This window comes from Fistularia commersonii, chromosome 19 (genome assembly GCF_037954325.1).
Source record: "Fistularia commersonii isolate RoL2024-O1a breed Wild chromosome 19, RoL_Fcom_v1.0, whole genome shotgun sequence".
NCBI lineage: Eukaryota > Metazoa > Chordata > Actinopteri > Syngnathiformes > Fistulariidae > Fistularia > Fistularia commersonii.
In genome coordinates this window covers 5,277,914-5,302,112 of record NC_141302.1, presented here as the reverse complement: position 1 = coordinate 5,302,112, position 24,199 = coordinate 5,277,914, and the positions used below count along the sequence as shown (strand labels likewise).

Sequence of the window (24,199 nt, the reverse complement as noted above, 5' to 3'; positions counted from 1 at the left end):
TAACGTTGTAAACAATAAAAATTGCAGAGGGCGATGCTTAGGTGAAAAAGTGACAGTAATGCACTTGAGTATGGTCTGTGAGAGTGCTAAAATGGGGTTATTTGATAAAAAAAAGATAAAAAAAGAGGTGATCTGGTGAGGATGTTATTAAGTTCATCACATGGCCTGAGAGGCGGATATGTGTATTTACCAATGTGATGGCTTGTGGGGGAGAAAGCTGTTCCCTGTCTGGTAGTGCTGGCATACACTGATCCGTACCTCCTGCTAGAGGGGAGAAAGGAGAACAGGTTGTGTTTTGGGTGAAACTATGCTAAAATTGTCCCAGGTCTGTAAAACAAGTGACTCCAAAATTCTCGACTCTGCCTCATAACGTGGGAAGCCTCTGGAATAAAACTAGTCGAAGATGGTGATATGTACAGATCTGCTGTCATATGAGATTTATTGCGGAGACTTCAAATGTACGGGGATTAGATGTTTATTGTGACAAAATAGATTTATTTCATGTCGGAGCAAAAGGAAACACAAACTGCTCTGCTGAAGCCTCAGGTCGGAGAAGGTCAAACTTGAAATACCGGAGTTTGTAAACCACTTAATATAACGCTTAAATGACTGCGAGAATTTGCTGAATAAATCGGCCACATGCACACTTTTTTCATTAAAATCACGTAATAATAAAAAAAAAAACACAACTAAAAAACAAACCATGATCACATTTTCAGAATTCTTTTTAAAATGCCTTATATTAAAATAGTGTATTTTCTGGATAGCCTTATGATATTAAAAGACAAAAAAAAGCATATGCACTCACACAAAAAATTCAGCAAGAGAACAAAACAAAATCTCTTGCCTTCACAGGCAATTATCCTATATATTGGGAAAATATTCTGAAGTACTTAATAGTAATTATAAGCATAAACCATCATGTCAAAACTGACATGTTTCTTATCAAACCTGTGGATGCAGGATGATGGACCAGAATAAACCCCCATCATGTAGGAAAGCCCCGCCGATTGCAATCTGATTCATGGTGAGCGACAACAGTAATCCATCTTACTATGCTGAACTCAGCACCCACATCTTTCAATAAATCTCAAACATTTTTCTGGAGCCACGTGAATAAAAGCAATGTGAAACTGGGAAATGTATTAAGATACTTGAGTTGGAGGGGTATTAATACTGCGTCCACGTCCACATGCGGTCAAACTTAAATCATAGTTGACTTGACCTCTTCTGAAAAACAACTGTGGAAAGTTGCATTATGCAAGGAATAAAGTTATGATATAACAGTTAATATTATTCCCAATGCACTTAGTTAAGAGAGAGAAAATACAAGTATAGTCCATGCTATGATTGATGATACACATTTTATATTCTATGAAATTACCTACAAGACAAGATAATTTATACAATCCTTGAAGTAATAGTGATGAAATAGAAACCAGAATTTTATGTTTCATGCAGTTTTATCATTTTTTTTCTTTTACAAAATATGAAATAAAAATGTGAAGGACGGAACCAAATGTTGGAGTCCATGTTTCCCAAGCGCACGCTCGGACTGCGCTCTGTTGCTAAGTAACCTCTGCGGGGGGGAGGAGGGGGAGGACCGCTACCTCATCGCTGGATGCTGCCGTCGGAGGATACGCCGAACGGTTCCGTTTCGCCCCAAAAAAGGGAAAAAAACTGTGAAGGACTTCAGACACTCAGGATGGAGGAGGCCGGCGGGTTGTCTCTAACAATCGCTCAGATTGTTCAGCGTCTGAAAGGAAGCCATTTACATTCCCAGATAGAGAGGCAAGCTAAAGTGAGTCAGTTAGCATGCGGCTAACGATGCTAGGCGCCGCAGGTTGTGTCACCCACGGTTGAATTTGTCAAATTGCACCTGTAGTATCTCCACCTAAACTCATTGTCCGAACTGTTTTCTCTCTTTTTATTTCATTTAGGAGTGTTTACACCAACCTGACATTAAACTGGAATCTCTCAGAGAGGATGTGCGCACTTTTCTCAAAACATCAGGTAGACGCAGTAATGTGACATCATTAGCAAAACATCTTCAGATTTACTGCCAATATATTCTTTTATATAGAAAGGTTTATAGTTTCCGGTAACTATTTCTTTAAATCTTTCACAGGCTGGGAAAGAAAGCTTCAGAATGCAGTGTACAGGGAATTGCATGTGTAAGTAATTTATTTTTTGTTTTGTTTTTGGTATTACACACAAACATGAAAGGTGTAAATCCTGAGATGAATGTTGTTCTTTGTTAGAATATTCAAATATTTTTTGTTAGTGATCTTTGAATATTAAGACCAATGAGGTTGTGTACATTATCTAACTAAACAAGTGACTTTAATTACTTTAGCTATCAAAAGACCCTCATTATATTTATGAAGGAGGTGTCTGTTGTTTGTAATATAAACCTTAACAATAGCAATCTGGTTCATTGCTGATACCACTGGTTTATATTTTGTTTGTTTTCAAACATTAATGCTTTTATGTTAGTATACAGAAAACTCTGTAGAAATGACCTTCAAAAGTGTTTAACCCCGTTCACAGACCGCTTTTTACATGGTGCCTTTTGTAGTTCGGTCTCTTAACAACTGACATGCCTTCATCATGTTTGCACACAATCTTTTTTTTTTACCCTCTCCTTTCTGTATTAGGTATATTTCTGTTGAGCAATTTATCAGTATAATTTCAATATGTCTCACTGTGGCATGCTGTCACTTATTATTTTATTTTTTTTCAATGTCAATAGTTTTGCATATAATTTTTTCCATCACAGTCCAAATAACATTTTCTTCTGACAGATCTTCACTAAAATTTATTTTACTTCAGTTTTTGCCCATGGCAGATCATACTTGTACAAGGTATTGTTGTAGTCGCTTCAGTTCCTTCAGACACTGATTATTATTTATTTTGTTGCATTTTTCCTTTTGAAGGGGATGGAATAGAATGGAAATACTTGAAATACTCTTCTTAGCTCCTCTGTCACCAGTCCTGAAAACCCACTTCTTTTTGTTGAGCAGTGCTGTCAGGTCACTGGTCTTCCCTGGCTTATTATTGGGGAGGCAGTGCACACTCTGGCTTCGCATGATGGAATGTTCACAGAATCTGATTTATTCTATGATGCAGTTAGATAGGCTATTAATGTCCTCCCCATGTGACTCACACAGCGCTTCCTAGTCTGTTGTCTCAAAGCACCCCTGAAGTGCCTTAGCAGCCTCCTGAGTCCACCTCATCATTGGCCTTGTTTAGACAAACTGAATCCTGAAAAAGTGAACATACTTTGGAGTAAGCAGGACCACCCTGTGATCTGATTTCCTGAGGGTGGGAGGGCAGTTGCATTGTATGCATTTCTGGTATTTGCATACAGGACACCCAGTGTTTTATTATGTCTGGCTGTGAAAGTTTGCAGTGATTTGTCTAGTGAAGTTTGGTTGAAATACCCCGGGATAACCATAAATGCATAAGGGGGCTGAATCTGAAGATTAGCAGCTGTGGCGCTGATGACATCACATGCCCCCTTAGCATTAGCTTATGAGGGATGTAGATGACATTAACATTGGTTGAACAAACCCTCCCTGCGCCCCTGCGGTCCAAACTGAATCATTGAAAAATGGGAAACGCTATGCTTTTCTTTAAAAGAATGATTTAAAATTGTGACTAATGCCTCATTCTTTATAATGACAGTTATGTGTGGCCTTTGTCATTTGATAGTTTGTTGTTTGTTTATTCAAGATGCAAAATTCAAAATGCAAAATTCAAAACGCTTATTTTCTCATTTAAAGTGCAGAAATGTGTTTCCCTGTACAGTGAAATTCCTACTTTGCTGTCCGCAATGCATTTAGATTTATTGTGATAGGAAGAGTGTAAAGATTATGAATATGATTATAGATATGAATATGGACAGTGCAATAGAACAGTGGCAGTGCAAAAAGACATTTGAGTACAGCTTGATGTGCAACTTACAAAGTGCAGGTGCAAGGATGAGTGCAAATCATTCATTCATTCATTCATTCATATTAGGTTGAATGATGTTTTAACTCACTGAAACCAAGAGTCGTCTATCCCCCCAGCCATGTTTAGCAGAAAAAGACAAAAGAGAATTGCTGCCTCTGGTGGAGATGCTGTCTGACTCATCCGAGCTCCAGAGGCAGGACACTAATCTGCCTGACATCCTCTGTGTAAGGAAAAAAGCTTTAGTATGCCGTTTGTGTGCGTCAGCCTCTCAAAGTCCCTGTTCTAATGAGCTTTAAGTCTTGTAATTGTCTCTCTTGGAGTACCGCTGTATTTTTTATTTTATTGTACAATAACAGCATATTCTGATGTTTCCATGCTGTCACTCCCTCCCCTGTTGTACTGAAATGCTTCCTGCATCTGCTGTTGTGTTATGCCTATTCTAGACAGCCGCCCCCCAGTCATCCTGCAGCTCCTCCGGAGCATCTCAAAGAGCCACTGGCCTACATGCGCAATGCACAGGTCAGTCTGTCTACTCTTATCTCATCACCCTTGCTTGCTCTTTTTTTACTACCTTTTGATTTCTCTCCACTGCTTGCTGAATACTGAGCCCCCATTTTAATCATCACATTATCTGCAGGGCTGGCACTAGTAGACAAAAGCAGGACTTAAGTGTGAGTACGCATACCTGTGTAAACAATGAGCTGAAAGTAGAAGAACTAATTTGAATTCTTTGCCTGTGTAAAAGTACAAAACAAGTACAGGCTCTTTCATTTCAGTTTACTGTAAGGACATTTCCACCACCTGTGTCTTTGTAAAAAAGTGACTAAATGTAATTCATGACTTGAAGAATAACACCAAAAATAATGAATATAACTTACATGTGCACCAAGGTGCAAATTAGTTTTCATGGTCAGAGATGGAAATAACATTATAACCAATATTGATCAGCCTGATTCAATTAGTAGAAATCGGTCTGTTAGTCGTAATGTATATTTTCATGTCTGGTGTTAGCTGTGCGATGACTAATGTTCCAGTTCCAATGTCTTGTTGTTCTGTCCATTTAGGTTGAAATAAATTCTGATGCTGACAAGGTGCACCATGAAAGAATAGGCATCAAATGCATTTAAACCAAAGTAACAAAGCCTTAATGAAAAGGTTTGTGTGTTGTCTCTCATAGGCCAGCTGGGAGAAACGTGTCTTCAAAAGCTTGAACAGCATGAGCACAGAGCTGGGAGTCCCTCTGGCTTGCATGGTAAAAAATTCTGTTACAGAAAACCCTGCTAATTGCTGTTGGAGTAAAAACAAATGTACTAAATGGATCAAATTACTAAAAAAAGTTACAAACAGTGGCACTGTAAAATAGGGATCAGCAGTAATTGAATCAGATGTTTAAGTGGCTGTAAAAAGTGACTAAGCTTTTTATTCAAAACTGATTTACTAGTTTTATCAATTAATAACCGCAGAGGCACATTTCAGCGCCGCTGTTTGTAGACTGGCTCTGTTGTGACTGCACAGCATTTGTTTATTGAAGTCTTGTCTGTCCTCAGAGGCCTGCAGAGCAGCAGAAGGAGCTCACAAATAAATGGAATGAGATGGGAACAGATGAACCAGGTCTGCAGACATTCCCCGGTGGCTAAGACACTTCACACATCTGATTTAGATCCACCGCCGATGTTTGCTTCTCCAGGGAATGTTTTCTAATGAAGTCGAGCTGACCAATATACCTTTATATACTGAATCCCGTCTACGTTTGTTTGTTGTATTTTTCCAAAGTGAATAATTTACTTGGTCCAACTTGGTCAAAAAACACTAAAACTTTCACAAGCATTTGCATTTAAGTATTAAACACCTCATAATGTTGAGTTTACACAGTTTGCACTTATAAATCTAACAGGTGATTTACTTATGTCTATGCAGATAGCATGTTATGTATAAAATAACCAGTCCTGTATACAATGATATGATTTTTTTCCCATATTGCTCAGACTTGTTAGAAACATTGTTGGGCTCTTCTGTGAAGGTAGTCATATCACAGTCTTCAAAAGTTACTCTCTGCTTGCTTGTCTTAAGGAGATAAGTGGCTTGTTAATGCTTTGCAGAACTAAATTGCAGCCTTTGGCTGAGAATTTAAGTTCTAAGTAATTGGACAAATTAGCACCTTGAGCTATTAGTACAACAATGCTAATTAGTCACCAAGCTGCTTAAGTGAGGTGTTTGATAATTGTTTTCCTCACATGGGCAACACATCCAATACATTTTACACAGTAAATTCCATTTACAGAGCTTAAGGAGTTTTTTAGCATATGTGAAATAGTTTGAAAACCACCTGGGAGTGTGGGGTTAGACGCGTGAGATTCAACATTTCCCCTTGAGTGAGCGTTTGGCAACTGTGATAAGGAAAAACTCCCTGTACACTCCAGGGGTACGCCATCTGCTTCGATCAGTTCGGCGAAGAGAGAGAGGAAGGGGAGTCGAATCTGGCCAAATGTGGTATTCATTAGGCTTCAGACGCATTTTCTTTGTGTTGTGAAAACTGCGGTCGGTCCTTTCGGTAAACTTACTTGTACCTCAAGCTAGCACATGTAGGAAGCATCCAGTACCCCTGTGTCTTACCAATGCTATCACAGCACAGTGGTGTATAATAACATTTAGGACTGTGTGCCTTCCTCTGGCTATAAACACATTGGACTGTAAATATAGAAGCTGTCCAGACTACTTGGATGGAACTGCGATAACGAGCCCCCCCCCCCCCTCCAAACCTTAACTTGCCCTCGTTCCGGGAATGACACCGCACTTGAATTTACTGCCCTGCTACGTAGTCAGTTGTTGAAAGTCCCACTCGAAGCTGGCTGAATGCGCCGCGGCTTTACTGTTCCGTCCCTGGGACTTTGGTGGAAGCTGCCAGTTCTGTCTGCACGAATTGAAGTCGAGTGTCACAAATGTATTTAGGAGGACACTGAGGTTGAAGTGGATGAGCTGAGCATCACAGTTATTCACCCTGTTTTTGAAGCTGCAAATGTAAACACTGTGTCGTATGTCTCCATTAGTCATCTGGCAAGCTTATTCGTAAGTGATACCATTAAATAAACGTTAAATTGTTTGCATCTTTGCAGACTTAAGTCGCTTCAGGCCTGTTTATGCCCCTAAAGACTTCCTGGAGGTAAGCACACTTCACTTCAGTTGTTGGCCTTTCATTGTGTATATTTTAGTGAATCCGAAAGGTTTGAGATGGATATTTTATCTGCAAAAGAATCACAAGAGTTTGTTCAACTGCCCATCCAGATGCTGACACAGTCATAGTTCAGGCATTATTTCTGAGGTGAATGTATGTTGTGATATCAGTCTCAGGATGCTGATTAGAACCATTCTGTATTGAAAACAGACAACAGTTTTATTTAAGATGTGTTGCTGCTTAACCCCAACTCATGTGTACTGCCATGTGTACATGCGTACTTTTTGCAAAATGGGACCCTAACTGTGTTTTAACTTCAGTGTTATTAATATGTATCATTGGCTTAAGCCCACTTTTGCATTTTGATGTAGAACAGCTGAGCGGAAATGATCTCAACGGCAACCTTTAGTGTGGTTCCAATACCAGATATTTATTGTTTATTGTTTTTATTTATCTCAATCTTTTACTCTTGCATCTACATGAACCCTAACATTACTGTATGGTTTGGGCTGTGGAAGGAAAAGCTAACTTATTGTATTTCAAGTTGCAATGAAGTTCTTTTAACTGCATGCATTGGTTATTGACTCAGGTGTTAATCAGCTTGCGGAACCCCAATTATGACAGCAGTGAGGATATCGGTGCCAGGAGCCACTGGGGTCTCATTCAAGTTCCACTAAATGTCAGGGACATCCCACAGCTGGTAGGTGCCGTTGAGTGCATATGCTGGGAAGGGATGGGACATCTTCACCTGTTTTTTTCATCAAACTTCTTCATAGGTTTTGGGCTTAATGCACATAGCAGACGCTTATATTCCGTTGTAGTAGAAATTACACAATTGATTTATGACCCCTGTGCTTGCCTTCCCCAAACTCTTAGAGGCTGGCCTACTCAGAGCTGAATCTCACAACTGGCCAGTTAGGCATTGATGACCACGCCCACATCCACCCAGGTATTGACATGACTGCTCTTAGCCTAAAAAAAAAATCTTATATTGTGGCTTCATGGCGGCATACATTTGTTTTGTAAAAAATGATCTCTGATCGAAGCAAATCAAGAACAAATAACCAAAGTAACCCCTTAATACATGAATGATTTTGTCATGAATTTGCGCACTACAATGTATTTATTTTTTGTCAGTATATGTTTTGTGCAATGACCACTATGGGGTGAATTTGTCAACTCTTTTGACAAAATTAAGTCGTGTGTTGACTGCCACTCAAAGTCAACATTTTTCATGCGGACGATCTTCACTATACAGTGACTCACCGTCGCCTCCCGAGGAACAAAATAGTACAACAGCATAAGACAGGCCAGCACTAGACTGTTCAGAAAATAAAGTATTCGTCACACAAATGTTCTTGCTTTTGAAATGTTCTCAAATAGAGTGATTGACCTGCATTCTAAAGGTGTGTAAATCAAGATGGTAGCAATGCCTCTCCGCTACATGGCAATCTGGGATGTGTCAAACAGTATCTGGCAAGTCCACATGTTGATAGTGTGACAGTCCTGTGTTTTGCCTCTGAATTGGATCGTATTGTCCAGCCTGGTGTTTGTAAATCAGACTGATAATATTAGTTTATATAAGTCAGCCACTGCCAGACAGTTTTTGAAACATCTACTCTGTTCTTTCTTATCGTTCTGCAGACTTGTTTGAAAGCGAGTACATTCAAACTGGGCAGAAAGGTAAGACTAAAGGAATGCATGGCTCATTGATTACATGTGTTTATGTTAAACTGGCTTTCCTTCTCATCTACACAGCTTCTTTGCAAAACCATTTATTTGAATGTAGAATAAAACCTAATAATGTCCTATTGACCTGAAATGTTCACATTTTAGTATAAACAACATCATGAATCAACATCATCAACAATCATGAATAGAAAAAGTCTTCTCTGATTTGTTTTATTGATTAACTTGAAATTAATGCTCTTTTTTTGGTGCATTTTTTTCCACAAGTACATGAATGGAGATAACTCCTAAAAATCTTAATTTTCTTTTGGTTCAAGTCAGTCTTAAAGGAATCTAAATATGGAAATGTGTACATAAATACTGAGACAAAAGGTTTGCCAAATTAGAGACTAATGTCAGAGACACATTCGATGTTTTCTTGTTTCTTTTTAGAGATCCTTTGGCATTTCTGTCATTTCTAAACAGTTACAATAATTTTTTCTTTTTGTAAATGTCGCCGATTTTTTTTCACTTAATAATAATAGAGAGGTTGGTGGCTCAATGTACTTGTGGGGTCATTTTGATCTGTTTTTCAGAAATTAAGTATTAAATAGGCTATTTTTCTGATTTCAATATAATTTGAGTTCTTATTATCATACTATGACCTTTTTGATATGTCTTTCCAGTCTTACTTTGGGATCTGCTTCCCAAGATAGTGATGTAAGAAGTAAACATTTCCTAATGCTGCACAATGTGTATGTAGAGGTCACAAATGAAGTAATTGACTTAGAAATATCAAATTGACTATTATTTCAACACACAACACATATGCTGAGTACTTGATGTCATCTCCTGACATTATTTAATCCTCTCTTTCCCCTCTTAGGTGCTGTAAACAGATGTAATCAGCCACTTAACTCCTAACTCAATATTCCCAGTGATATTTACAATGTAGCCGGTGTAAATATCATTGTTATTATGGACACTAATCAGCCATCAATTGACAAGAGTCACAAAAACACAGGCTTTTTTTAATATACACAGAAGAAAACCCTCAGCCCACTATGTCATCCATGACTGGCTGTGTGTTCCAAGCCAAATATTAAAATTAAGGATACTTAAGATGCAAGGATTGTGTTGGTTTATGTTACGGGTGAGCCTGATCTTTATTTAAGAGCAGTGTGTTTGTGAGTCCTGTCACAACTGAGATTTAGGATAGAGTGTAGCTGTTAGGGAGAGATTGTTTGCAGAGGGTTATTTGGTGCTTTTCAGAAAGTTGTGCTGTGATGATCAGTGCGGGGGGATGTGTTATGATTATTATTTTTCTACATAACAATATGAAGAGGGATTTCCAGACACTTATTTTGGGGGCTTTGAATTACACTGATGGTCATCTGTTACTCTCTTGAAGACTATTTATTAATTTACTCTGCTTTCTTTGATTGATATCCGCATTTTAGAAGTATTCAAGCCTGCAGTGAAAAGTATGTCTGTCTGAAATGAGAAGTTGTCTGTGTTGAGATCAAGCAGAGTGACCATGATATTTGAACTCCCTGCTGGTCACGGTGCTGTAATAATAAGCATCCATGTATTCATTTCCCAACTCAGTCATTGGGATCTCTTGCATCTGTGAATAATTCAGCTGTTTGTAAAAAAATGTCTGTATCTCACTTGCTTCTTTCCACATTTATTTAAATACTTGTGAATGGCTTTCACACAGCATCCAACCTTTGATATATTCATTTCAAATTATACATTTTGAGCATGTGTTTTGATTGAGATTCACTTTGACTTTCTTGGTGATTTTCCAAGAATTGCTCACTGTTTTCTTTGACATTTTCTGCAATTTTCTTGCAAAGATTTAGTTAAAAAAAACATAGTAATTGTAATCCTTTTCATTTTGAAACCACTGAAAGAAATTCTCTCTAAAAATGACCTGCTCACAATCGATGGAAAATCCGTGCCACAAATTTAGATGTAGATATTTGGGATGCATTGTCTGTTAGATATCTTTTAGTTATTCAGTGTTCTAGTCTTTTGCTTATAATACAGTTTGTCCTCAGCTGAGGCTGGATCACCAGACCTCGCTGATTAGTCAATAGCTAACATTAGCATAAACAATAGGAACAAGGGTAAACGAATTCACTGTCCCAGTGGATTTTTTTTGAAACCTCTCTAAGTGTTTGTTTTATTCGATCCTTCTCATGTAGTGGTTCAGGAGCAGGACAGTGCGGCGGCGCAGCAATACAGCAGGCAGGGCTGCCCCACCGGCCTCCGGGCTGACCTTTGGAGCCTCATCCTGAACTCTACTAACCAGCCACAGGTAGTAAATGCTCTCTTGGCTGAGTTGATGTACGTCAGCTGTCAGTGTTTGTTAGAAAATAGTCGAGAACACACAGCTGCGGTGCTTCCCAAACTACCATTACCCACGAGCTAAGTCAAGTGTTTTTTTTATTCTGCAGCTGCTTTTAGAATATATGATAAGAACCTTTTTTGGACATCAATTTAATTGGGGAAACTCCTCTATAACTCTTTTTTTTTTTTATGTGAGCTGGCATTTAGACATTGCCATAAAAACCAATATAACTGAAATGCAAGCACCACTGATCCTGCATTTCTGGATAATCTGTTGATTAGTTCCCGGGATGTTTACTTGAACTCACAGTGGCTTATCCTGCAAGTACATAACGTTAAGATAATCAAATGGCGGCGATTTAGCACAGTTCACCCAAACAGAGAGGCTGGGTGCCTTTGTGGCAAAGTGCTATGTAAACACTGGAAGCCAGACTCTACTACTGAGGCCAAGTCGATAAAACAATGCATGTGATGGGAAGATTGATTTCTAAGGGAGTTAGGGGGGACGCGACTTAGGTCTGGTGAGTGTAAGAATGGCCCTGGACCGTATGAGGGCAAACGCATTAAACAAAGCTGACAGGATGTATAACTGCATCACTTTGAGAAGTGCAAAATAGTTTTAAGGGTATCTTGTCAGAGGCTTTGAGTTCCTCCATCTGTTGCCCAGCTAATCTCTTAAATAGACTGTTGATGACTGTCTTTGTCCATTCATGCCTTTCTGAGGGACATCGGAGAAAGTTAATACTTGACATAATAAATTGAACAAATAACTTTGGTCCTATGTTCAACAGATTTTATTTATTTGTTATTATTTATTTTTTTTAGCTTCTTTACATTTTTTGTCTGCTTATTAATTAATTTATATAGTTATTTAAACATATTATTTTGTTTTCCGACTGGATCAGTTTTGGACTGGTCACCTTTTATTTCATTTTGTTTTTATTCACCCACCACCTCTGTTTTATTGTTTATTTTTGCTTCATATCATCATTATTTTCTAACATTAGTACAAGTATTTATTCAACTTTTACATACTCACTTCATCTTTCGTGTTTTCTATTTCTAGTCTTCCTCTACCTTGTTTCTGTCTTCATTTATATTAATAATCCATCGCCTATTTCTGGATGTATTTCTTCTGATTTATCTGTCTTTCATTGCTTTTTGTTTCTATTCGGTCTTCTGTGTCATGACAGCATGTCACATCCTTGTCTCAGCTCCCATTGTCATCATATTAGCATCTCTCTAGTATTCCTACAATTTAAACTTAAACATAGTTCATGTTCCGAACCATCTGACAGGTTTACTTACTTATCAAAGACACCTAAATACATAAGACATAAATTATATATACTGATTCATCCCACATGTGTATTCTTTGCAAAATCCTATTCATTTTTAACAACTGCAATGAGTTTGCACATCTCTTGTGCAGCACTGCTGCAGGAGCCATCATTGCCACATAAATGATCAACAGTAATCGTTATAGCAGACCTTTGAAAACCTCATGTTTTTCCAGTGATACTGTTCATATTTCCATTAAAGTGCGTGACCTCACTTGTCAAAATGTGTCATTCTGTTCTCCTCACTTCCGTAGCACTGATCATTGCCAGGGAGCTTCACAACTGTCACAAAAGACATTTTTATTACTGCGCTGCATCTTCTCGAGTTCTGTCTCAAACCGGAGACACGTTTGAGTTGAACCATGTCACAGGAAACATCATACCTTTTCTCTGGCTTTGCTTTTAATTCTCCTGTCAGCAGTGTAAAGGAGAATAAACCATGTTGATTTAAGGTTGCTTATAAAGGAGGTGATAGGTTTTTAAATAATAAAAGATGCAAGGGATTTACACCTGGATCAGTATTAAAAAGCAACCTGCAATGTAGGAGTCTGCAAGTTTGAAGTTTGTAAATGCATGTTTTGTTTCAGACCAGCACCATGCGTATCCTGGGTTCTGGATATGTTCTTAATCAAAATTTTTGCAGACGTATTAAACCACATTTCATATTTCCCACGTCAGGATGTGATGCATTACGAGCAACTAAGAGCTGGAGTCATACAACATGACTTGCTGGTGGACAACCTCATCTATAAGGTATGCAGATCTTGTTCTATAAAGGAGATGAGCGATATTGGCAGGAAAAAATGGATATCGTTGAATTTCAAAGTCTGTGTCTTGGTTTTAAAAGAAATGATACAGAAGACTCATAACACATAAAACCAATATGTCTCTAGAACAGTACAATGTGGTGAAATTCCACCCATATTAAAATGGAATTCCAAGTGTTTCACGAAAGGACAACTGGTACACCAATTAAAGCTGAAAGAAAAAATAAAAATCTAGTTTCCTGATATGTAACATGCTCATTATTTTGCTACTGTTTTGAAATTTCTTGCTAATCTTTAAAAAGGATTTCAGATTTCGTCCTGCTGCTTTTGGGATATTTGTCAATGGCCTTGTATGGTCTTGTAATGGTGCTTGTCTGGTTTTTAGTGTTAATAATTTGCTGGGCCCATTTCACCCGTGATTTTTACAACACTTTTAACAAGACAAACGTGGGATAAACAAACTTGTAACATTTGACAACATTTGCATTCCTTTTTAAGAAAGTAAAAAGTTTTTTTTTTTTTTTTACTAGATAATGCTTCATTTTTGGAAGTGGAATGAATAGTTATTATCAAAGTTTCAGTAACAAAACAGAAACAACTTTTGATATCTCAGTTGAACTTAATTCAATGTACATCAATAATTATTGCATCTCTTTTATACAGTGCTTGTTTGTGTAAGCTTTCCACTTCATCCAAAACATTTCGTGTCTGTTGCATAAGCCATTGATATCACATTATTTCCTGTTGGTCTTAAATATATTTTCTTTCTTGATGAACACTCTCTAAATGTTAAATAGCATTTCTTGCACAATTTACACCTAAAATGCATTTTTCTTCATTATGAAATCAAATTTAATTTCAAATGCCCTCCCAACAGGATGTGAAGCTCACCGCCAGTAATGATGACTACTACTTTGTGTTCGAAGATTTCCTCTATCAGGTGCGATCTGTTTTCTCTCAGTTCGGCAGGTCTATTTCTGATGACTTCATCTAGCCATAAATACACAAAGTCTGTCAACCTGAACTTCGAAAGACATTCACTCATTTTGATTCATTTTAGATGATCCTAAAAAGGGCAGTGTTTTTTATCCGTACTAAATTGGAAGTAACCATATTTTTTAGGATAAATAAGGCTGGTTCTCAATCATTTCAAAAAAAAAAATTCTCATTTTTTTAGATATGATTGTGATTTCTTTACCAAAACAAGCCCAACTGAAAATAAGAAACACGTTTTTCAGTAGTGTTTTTTTATCTATGCGACATTGGAAGCAACCATGTTTTTTAAGATAAATAAGGTAGATCCTCAATGATATCAAATTTTTATTTTCCTGTTTTTAGATGTGATCGGTGAATTTCTTCACCAAAAAAAACAACTGTAAATAAGAAACAAGTTTTTCCCCAGACAGTTATACAGTATAATTCAGTTATTTATCATGCATCTTAATGTAAAATGAAAAAAAGCACAATGATACCCCACAATGATATCACAACTTTAACTGTTATTTGTACTTTGATATTTTTCCAAAGCCTGGTGAGGACACCCTTGCATAAGTTTGTGTGGTCTCTCATTTAGCAGAGTAAAAAAGGGGTCAAGCTGTGCTTCAAACTGGCCTGAAAAACTCTTAAAAAAAACTTTACAATTTGTTATTTTCATACCACTAGATAAGAGCTTGTAAAATTCTTATTCTGCTCTCGTAAATAATTTGATTATCCAGGGTCAGAGAAGGACATGTAGCAGCGTGATAGTACCCCCCTTTATCTGTAGTTATTCAACCCAGATGAGGCTGTGTCTCTCTGGACGACTTGTTATTATTAGCAGCTCTGTTTGTCACAACTCCGTTTATCTACTGTGCCCAATTGATAAACACTTCTATATACAGGGTGTACCGCAAGCGGTTTATTCAACATGTATCTCTATAACATGTGCTGCTCATTGGGTCTTAACCAATGACTACATAGGTGTAACTTGAACAAGGCAATGTTATCATTGTAAGTATTGACTGATGGAGAGCTTAGTAAAGAATGAAAAAAGACCAGGGATTAACAGGGGTGGGATCTGGAGCTGAGGATGTCAACCGGAGGAAATGATTTGAAGTTCTTAAATATAATGCAAGAACAGAGAAGAGAAAGTCAGTTTTTAATCCGGTTGTGCCTGGATATCAAGTGAGATATCATACGTGCATTGTCTTTAGTAAGGATTTACAAACATTACCGACAGATTTCTTAGTAACTGCCTGACGCTATACGGCATACCATTTTTAAACAAAACCTACTTAGTTTGAGAGTAGAGTTTACTAGGAGAAAAGATGGTTTCAACTGACGCAATTCATCCTAAGTGCCCTCTGGAAATCAGAGTGGTTCCAAAAAAAGCAAGAAATTGGATTGTAATGGAAAGAGCTTCCACTTATTGAGCCATTTTGTGAACTCGGCTGAGACTACAGGCTGTTACCGCCTGCTTTAGTACATCCTGAACTGGTGGCTGCAGGTGTCTTGCGTTAATAGAACTCTACCCCGGGGGAAGCCAAAGATCACTCAAGGTCGTCTTTGGCTTCACATAAAAGTTCATTAACCACCGCAATCCCTAAGGATAAGGTTGTTTACGTCACTGCAGGTTCTTATATTTCAGGGACCAGTATGGGGTTTTTAAAGTTAATACCAATGGGGGAAAAAATATCACAGATTGTTTATATGATTGATGATATACGCAGTTTTATGCTGCAATAAAATGAAACCCCCAAGGATTTTGCATGAACTTTGATTTGAAACTACATTAAAATGTCAACATTTTAACTTTCCTTCAGCCAACCATGTATGTTAGCAGTTACCTGATAAGCTAGATTTTGTTTGTAAGTAGTAAATGAGCTAGATGTCCCAGAGGATAAGACATGGAGATATTTAATAACTTCCTACTTCCTAATAACAAACTACATCAATCGGTGATTAAGAATAAAGGTTTTATTTAATTTATGATGCCATAACAGTGGATAATATTGGCCATCCGATTGATTGGTCAAGCCCTATTTCTGTCTGTAACTTTAAATTTTACCTTATTGACAACATATCACCATTGCACTGTCATCGATATTTCATTATTAATATTTATCCAAATAACAGTTTGTGGGGCCTGTTTTAAGCCAGACTGGTATTTTTTTTCCAGGTGCTGTTGTGTTTCTCACGAGACACTGCTGTGTTGGAGCACTTCAGATACAACAGCGCCACACCTCCCAAGTCCTACATCCAGGGTGAGACGAAGAGTCCTTCATCAAGGACACACAGGAGCTTGCAGGAGAGCCACTTCACTCAGATGAGCTTGCACAATATGGCTGTGCATGTAAGGAGCAGTGGTACTTGGGAAGCCTTACATTCCCTTGATCATCTTCTCTGTGTCTTGTCTTAACAGGCAAAGTGGATGATGAAGGATGTGCTGTTCTTTACCCTCCCAACGGTGAACCTGCATCTTGACTTTCACACCTCATTTTCTTTGCGCTGATGTTGATGAGACATATGAGTGGATGAATGATAAAACCGTTATCTCCTGAAGTGGATATTTAATGCAAATCAGTAAATCAGTCTTTTTTAATAGTCTAAGACCATGCAATTTAGGTTTAAAAAGCTGAAAATGGACTTTGGGAGCAAAATTGATAGACTCATTGATTTGCTAATATGTAGGATTAAAAAGAAATCAGGAATAGAGCACAGCAAACAGAGGGTGCATTTAAGCATGTGTAAAATTACTGTGTTTAAAAGTAAAATTAAAAAAAAAAAGATATAGTACATTACAAATGATGAACTGAGTTAAAGCAGAAATAAAAGATAATAAAATGAGGACCACCCAGAATTTAAAATAGAATAGAGTGGTAAAAAAAAAAAAAATTCTGTGCAAACAGGGATCTACAGAACTTGACAGACTGTTTCTAAATTATGCACCTTGAGGATATTTTTATTTTTTAGTTATTTTTAGGCAGTTAGTATTAATTATTAATGACTCTTTCTTAAAGAACAACACAGACTTGCTCTTGAAGGAGTACTGTAGCTGAAAACCCTGTGATGTTTATTCACAACCTTACACTTATCATTTACCTATATTTATTAAGTGCTCTAACTTTAAATTCTCATAATCAACAGGTGTGATTCCTTTCCATGGATTTTCAATGTATGGTGAGTATATTTTAAAACTGGGTAGTCATGCTACATGTAAGACGCTTGTGAGACTATCACCAAGTGTGTGAACTTGTGAATGTGTTTGTTCTGCAGTGGCGCCGTTGTGTTTCTTGTACAATGAGCCATCCAAGCTGTACAGTGTGTTCAGGGAGATGTACATTCGGTACTTCTTCAGACTGCACTCCATCTCCTCGGCTTCATCGGTAAAAAAAGTTCCATGCCACTGACAGCCATATGTCCTGATTTTGCCTCTGTACCCTACTACACGTAATAAAAAATGCGCACACTTGCGTCTCTACAGGGCATAGTGTCCTTGTGCCTGCAGTTTGAGCGACTGCTTCAGGCCCATCTACCTCAGCTCTTCTACCACCTCCGGCAGATTGGGGCACAGCCGTGAGTAGCCCCCGATCTTCACCTTGCCTCTGTCACTTCATTCGTCATTTTTAACAGTACCATTTCTTGCTCTATAAATCAGTAGTTGCCATGCATACAGCACGACAAGATTCCTTTTCTTAAGATGAGTTTGGGGAAGATGGAATGTGGTAACTAGAAACTAAAGTTGCTTGAAAATCAGTGTGAGAAGTTGGAACTTGCAGGATTGTATAAAGAACATCGGGGAACCTTGGTATCAAACACAATGACATTAGTCTGTGCAGATTTACCAGGAAGGAAGTATTGGAAGCGATCATTATCTGTTATGAGACAGGTTTTTCAGAATTATTTTCTACTTGGGATACAGATGGGAAATGAGCTCTCGTGGTGCAAATTCGGACATATTTCTGGAAAACCATGACAGATGCCATCGGCTTTTAAATTGAGTGATGATTGCATGGGCTGAATTAAGGTAAATCCAAATAAACAATAGCAAGACAGGAACAATTGATGCAATGGTACAAAACAACCCTTTTGTTTTCAACACACAATTTAGTGTTAACCAACCTAGCCAGTCATAAGGAAGGTAACAAGAGAGGAGCAAAAAGCCGCAGATTGATTTTGAAGGAAGTATGACTCAGTAGGTGAACTAGAGGTATTAGTTAAGAGGATAGGAGGAGACAGGAGAGAATGGAGATGCTCACTGTTATTTGATGGAAAAGAGACACTCTAACAGCTAAGTAAAAGGCTGAGTTAATGGCAGGCATTCTAATTAAGGTGCACTGATCCTGTGATTTAACTGAAAATGTAATGAGAGGAAGAGACAAAATGCCTGAAACCATGGTGCCAGAACGTGGCACTCTGGCAGACAAAATGGTGAACGATTTTAGCAATGTGTCCGAAACCCGTCGTCAAAACTTGCCACAGCAACTGGAGTTCATCAGTTTTCTTCTCCTCTCACCTGAAGGCTTCAGTTCAAACAGATCGTTGCAAGTTTTGGGAACATATTGTAAGTACCTGTTAAGCAGAAAGAACCCAGTCAACATAAATCAATGCCTATTCCCATTCTTAGCACTTATATACCAAAAACAAAATAACAAAAACTAAACTAAAGAAGTCCAGGCGCTACAACAAGATTTTACAATGACAAGCATGACTTGGATAATGAACAAACTTCACAGACACAAACCCAAAACCTGTTTTGGTTTGAGAAAATGTATTTGTAGACTCTTTTATTCAGTCTTAAACTCAACCCCTAAACTGCATATGTATTGAGTAATAGCCACTATAGCAAGCGCGAGTACGAGTGCAAAGACATGGATATTTACTTGTAGTCTAAGAGAATTCATGGGGGCTGGATTTGCTTTCTGTCACAATTGAGTGGCATTTAACAGAGGAACATCAGACTGTCTTAAATTTGTTGAAGTTTTGGATTGTTAAGCAGTTGTTAGCAAGAGTTATTAAGCAATCTTGATTAAAAAGGTTACCTTTGCATTGGCTCCAGCACATTGTAGCATGAAATGGAAACAACAGACCGATTGGCAAAAGAAGCAATCCAGGCATTTGAAATTAGCAGGACATGATCATAGTCTGAGAGGAAGATGTATCTAACCCGGTAAAACGGAGGCATATGCATATGAATGAAATGCTTTTGTCCTTAGAAGTAGAAGGAAAAATTTAGAAAATGCCATAATGACTGTTTTATTTTTCAGTCTTTTGCCGAAAAGTCAGTACAGCTGTCCTTAATCGTCCATCAATCTAGACTATTCATATTGGATAGAAAATATCTGTGCATTTTATTTTGGTGTGTCTTGTCAAGAAATTCTATGTCAATTGTTATAAATTCCCAAATAACAATTACAGGCCATGAATAATGACACTCCTGTTTCGGGGCGTTGTCTCATTCTGTTTTGGGTAATAAAGAACAAGCTTAATTGTATGTCATATGTTAAATATTACCTTGCAATACACACACCCAAATACAAAAACAAACACAGACACCTTCATATGCATGGACTTAGACGTGCACACGATTTTCATCATTTGCTTGTTACATACTGCCATCTGGTGTTACTTTAATAGCGTCACACTTTTCAAATGAAAACACCAGGCATGTTAATTCATGTAACAGACTTCTGTGGTTTCAACAGTATTTACTTGCTTATGAAAGATATACAGTTATTGGGCAACTATAAAAACGTAAACAATGTTTGTGTTAGATGTGGTCAAGTGTAAAGATTACATTTAGTTAGCAGAAAATCTTGAATCAATAAATGTATAGATGGTTTAAACAGATATGGTTTTATTGTCAGGCTGCGTATAGCGTTTAAGTGGATGGTGCGGGGCTTTTCCGGCTATCTTTCCACCGACCAGCTGCTCCTTCTGTGGGACCGAATCTTGGGATACGACTCGCTAGAGATAGTTGCAGGTATGGTCACTTTCACAGTTTTCTGGCATTCATTTTTAATTTGATTTGCCTCTCTCATCTCGTTCCACTTTCCATCCTCAATAATTGAAATCCCTCCATTAATGGTGCTTCTTCTTTACTTTTCACACTATGACTTTTTAATGCGTCATCATTTAGTTTATACCTGTTTGTCTGTATATGTAATTTTATATTTGAACTTTGTCCTCTTTCCGTACATCCTCGCCTCATGGAATGTACTCCAACATAAACACGTGTCATTCAGTCCTAGCCGCTGCTGTATTCGCTTTCCGAGCGGAGAACCTGATGGAAGTGACGTCACTGGCCTCAGCTGAGGTATGTTTGTGTCGCACCGAAGCTGTGTATATGAAACCCTGATTCTAGTCCTCTCCTGTCTCCCACGTACTCCTGGCTGGCTGGAAATAGCTGTTGATGACGAGCCAGTACCAGTAACCCCCCCCTCTTCTGTAGGCACATGTTTGAGAAAAAAACGTCTGCCTTGACACTTAAGGTCCCTTACCCTTTTAGCACAGCCTCCCAACAACCTGCACTTCAGGTCACGTCAGCCTCCACACCCCGACACTACCTCTTCGAAAAAAGAGGAATGTCTTGTAATTCAATAATGGCTGTATATTTTTGTGCAGGTAGATGGCTTTGATTTCACCCGTGCAAATCTGACAAAGACCGCATCCTGTCTCAGTTTCTGCACTGTCACTCATGTTGCATTATCACATGCACCAGTAGTGTAATTCTTGAACATGGCTTTAGTGCATAGCGCACCCTTCGTCACATAAATGAAACCAATAGTCAGTTATGCGTTGACCTGTGTCATTTGCTCCCCTCCCCCCATCTCCTCTTCCTTTAGGGCCAACAGGGTTAAACTACAATGTGGCACATAAGGTGCTGCTGCTCAAAGATGCTAGTCGGCACTATTTGCTTGCTCATTTACCACCTGCCCACAAGAGAGAAGATATCATAACATACTGGCCCTTATCTTATATTTAGAACCCCAGGCCCAGTGTTGAAATATTAGAACCTTTCTCTAAACATGATAGGGTCCCTAAATTTATTCTCTGCCAATCCCAAAAGGAGAGACTGGGGAATGGTATACTCTTGAGCATGGATCGTCACTTCTCAGGGATCATGCATCATCATTATGTATATGTCTGTCTATATGGGTCTTTTTTTAAATCCATAATTTTGATGCAGGAGGGTGTACTTTTGTGGGATCGGGGATGTGTAATATAGCTTTGCTGAAGAGGAAATTTGACGACAAAACAATTTTCTGATTAGCGTATTGTTTGACTACCATGTTACAGGCTGTCCTCGCTGACCTCTCAACCCTAAGAGTCATGCCGCTCATCCAGATCTTCCTGTTTGCCACCGCCATCTGAGTAGTGCACACACTACTGTGTATGTGTTGTGGTACGTACATACAACTTGGAGGATAAAGTAGCATAACCAAAATGGCAATTTTTCATTCTTAAACCAAACCAACGGCACTGCTTTGGGCTTGACAATAATATAAATTTAAATTAAAAATCATCTAAATATAATGTGGTAGATGTTTCAATTTAAAAACTACTATCTCCTCTATGGTCTACATCAAGATAGCCTTTTTCTTCAATGAATTATTTCTTTAGCTTAAGGAATACAGCAAAGGGCCATAAGAAAATTGGCACTTTTACCTTAAAGGTCACCTTAAAAATCTACACAGCGATTACCTGTGTCGGGCAACAAAAGATCAAATAATCTGCATAAAATGATTTGACAGTTCTTTAACTTAATTCTTCCATAAAAAGAACAGAAGGAATCAGAAAATAAGTAAGCACTTTCTTTTTTAATGCTAGTTTATCAAATTAGTGAAAACTGAAAAGTTGTTGTCTGAATTCCAGTCTCATTACAAATATTCCAAGAAACGGAATTTAACCAGTCATCCTAAAGGATATTAGCTCTCCTTTGCTTCATTGACATGTGTCCTTACTTAAGTAGATACTGCAATTCATCCTTATGTAAATCTTAATATTCAGCTTTATTTATATCACAGTCTACCACTTATCCTCCATGAAGAAACGTCTGCCTGCTATGTCTAGAGATAATGAAGGAAAACATTCAGATGCATCGCTGAATTCTCTGTTGACTAAACCAAAAGGCTGACTCCATCTTTAGCATTAATGTGCCATGAATAGCGAATGCCCTTGTATTATCAAATATACTGTATACCAATATAGCCTCCTTAAGCCATATACTCTGCAGGAAATGTGATAGGCTAATATATTGCCTGAGAAGCTCATTTGGAGACGAGCGGCACGACACAGCAATTGTTTTGTTATAGTGGGACGAGAACACCAATAATGGCTTCATGCTTGGCTAATGAAGCAATAATTAGCCCTTGCAGTTTATTCTACCACGCGTTGTTACAACACAATTGGATGATGCTGTTGTTGATGAATGAGGAAGTGGGTGTCCTAGAAATGAGATAAACTGTAACTCCAATGATTAGAGACCAGTTTCCAAATCCAAATGTATTGTTTGAGAAGAAAATGCAAATAACTGCACTGAGCAAGTACCTCAGTAATCAAGGATATTTAAGCTAATTTATCATGTTTGTTGTCATTTTTTTTCATTGTGAATGTATTAATCTATTGCTTAAATAACCAAAAAATGTGAATGACCTTTTATTTAAATGTTATCAAGCCAGTTTCATTATTTCAGTGTCAACATGACTCTTGAAAGTATGATTCATCCAACACGTTTAATTTATTTTTCAACCAAACTGAACAGTTGCTTATAAGAAATAAAGTTTAACTCAATCACATCATCCATGTTATTGTGTACAGCCTTGAAAGGCTAATACATTGCAACTGTTTGCTGCCAGTCTTGACTCAGTAAAGATCGACATAATCTTTCCTCTTTCTTTATTGAATATTTCTTTTGGTTTGTGTAACAAGAGTAAATATTTGGACAGGGCATTAGTAGCCTGGAAGCTCACCATAGGAATTTCTAGGGAGGACAGAGTAAGTGACAGTTACCACCACAGAGGGATGTCACTGTCTACTCTTTCTTCCACATCTAGCATCTGCTCTTTTCCTCCTTCGTCGTTGGCTGCCTTCCTCTAAACCCCCCCCCCCTTCTGTGGGCTCATATCGAATTATGCTGTTCTTCTCTTTCTTCTCTCCCTCTGCTCTCTTGGTTCCTGCTCCATCTGCCACCTGTTTGCTCGGACTCCCACGGCTGACGCTTTAATCAGCCACGCACCTCCTCTTGCCCCCAAACCTGTGTTCCTTTTTCTGGGAGATCTCTTATTTGTTGTGTAGTTTGCTTAGAGAGCGGTCCCTTCTGATGGGCGATGTGTTGACGATATTCCTCCTGTCCATCAACACTCCCGAGTGCTGTGAGCTGACACAATGTTTGGGAAGCAGCAGCAGAAGTTGTTGGATGTAGTTCTCTGCCCACGATGTAGGATTACCGACACAACATCATGAAGTTTGGCTTTCAAACATCTTAAATTGCACAGTAAATTGCCTTATTGATGGATTCTTATTTTTCCCATTTGCTTTTTATAGACATTTCAAATCAGTCTAACTGAAAACTAAAACATCTGCAGTTTAGAAAAAAAAAGGAAATTGTGAGCGATTTCAGTGGGAGTTACAATTAATAAGAAGTGGAATAAAATGAAGTTAAAAAACCTTCGAAGGGTCAATTTGATTCCATTTTGAGGGATTTCATACATGAAATTATAGTTTTGCTTCCATGTGATCACTTGATAATGACAAGGGTGTTTCCACATAAACTGACTGATAATTCGTAGATATGTAGAATTATGTATTCAGTTTCAGAGTGGCTGTATCCATTGGGGTAACTTTTACCACTCCACCACTAGGGGCATTAATGTGTCTCTTGGCTTTCTGACCCAATGAGCTCACACACAATTTGCGACCTCCAAACCTGTCTCAAGAACTTCATAATAGTAATACATTTT

At 38.1% G+C, this 24,199-nt stretch overlaps 1 protein-coding gene across 2 annotated transcripts; it reads left to right on the top strand.

Annotated features, from left to right (window-relative positions):
- Positions 1-1,584: 1,584 nt before the first annotated feature.
- Positions 1,585-23,909, top strand: tbc1d19 (TBC1 domain family, member 19). 2 transcript variants are annotated; one of them, XM_086165976.1, is made up of 22 exons: positions 1,585-1,801; positions 1,941-2,013; positions 2,129-2,174; positions 4,401-4,476; positions 5,135-5,209; positions 5,505-5,568; positions 7,071-7,117; positions 7,719-7,829; positions 8,006-8,078; positions 8,774-8,812; positions 11,008-11,120; positions 13,171-13,245; positions 14,137-14,199; positions 16,417-16,501; positions 16,660-16,704; positions 17,385-17,417; positions 17,514-17,623; positions 17,722-17,813; positions 20,105-20,220; positions 20,483-20,553; positions 21,537-21,642; positions 23,468-23,909. In XM_086165976.1, exons 1-21 carry the CDS (start codon positions 1,622-1,624, stop codon positions 21,609-21,611), a joined length of 1,662 nt encoding a protein of 553 aa, XP_086022102.1. In that variant the 5' UTR covers positions 1,585-1,621; the 3' UTR covers positions 21,612-21,642; positions 23,468-23,909. The 2 variants fall into 2 exon arrangements, with proteins under 2 accessions (XP_086022102.1, XP_086022101.1); XM_086165975.1 differs by lacking the exon at positions 23,468-23,909 and having other exon boundaries at positions 1,590-1,801; positions 21,537-23,125.
- Positions 23,910-24,199: the final 290 nt, after the last annotated feature.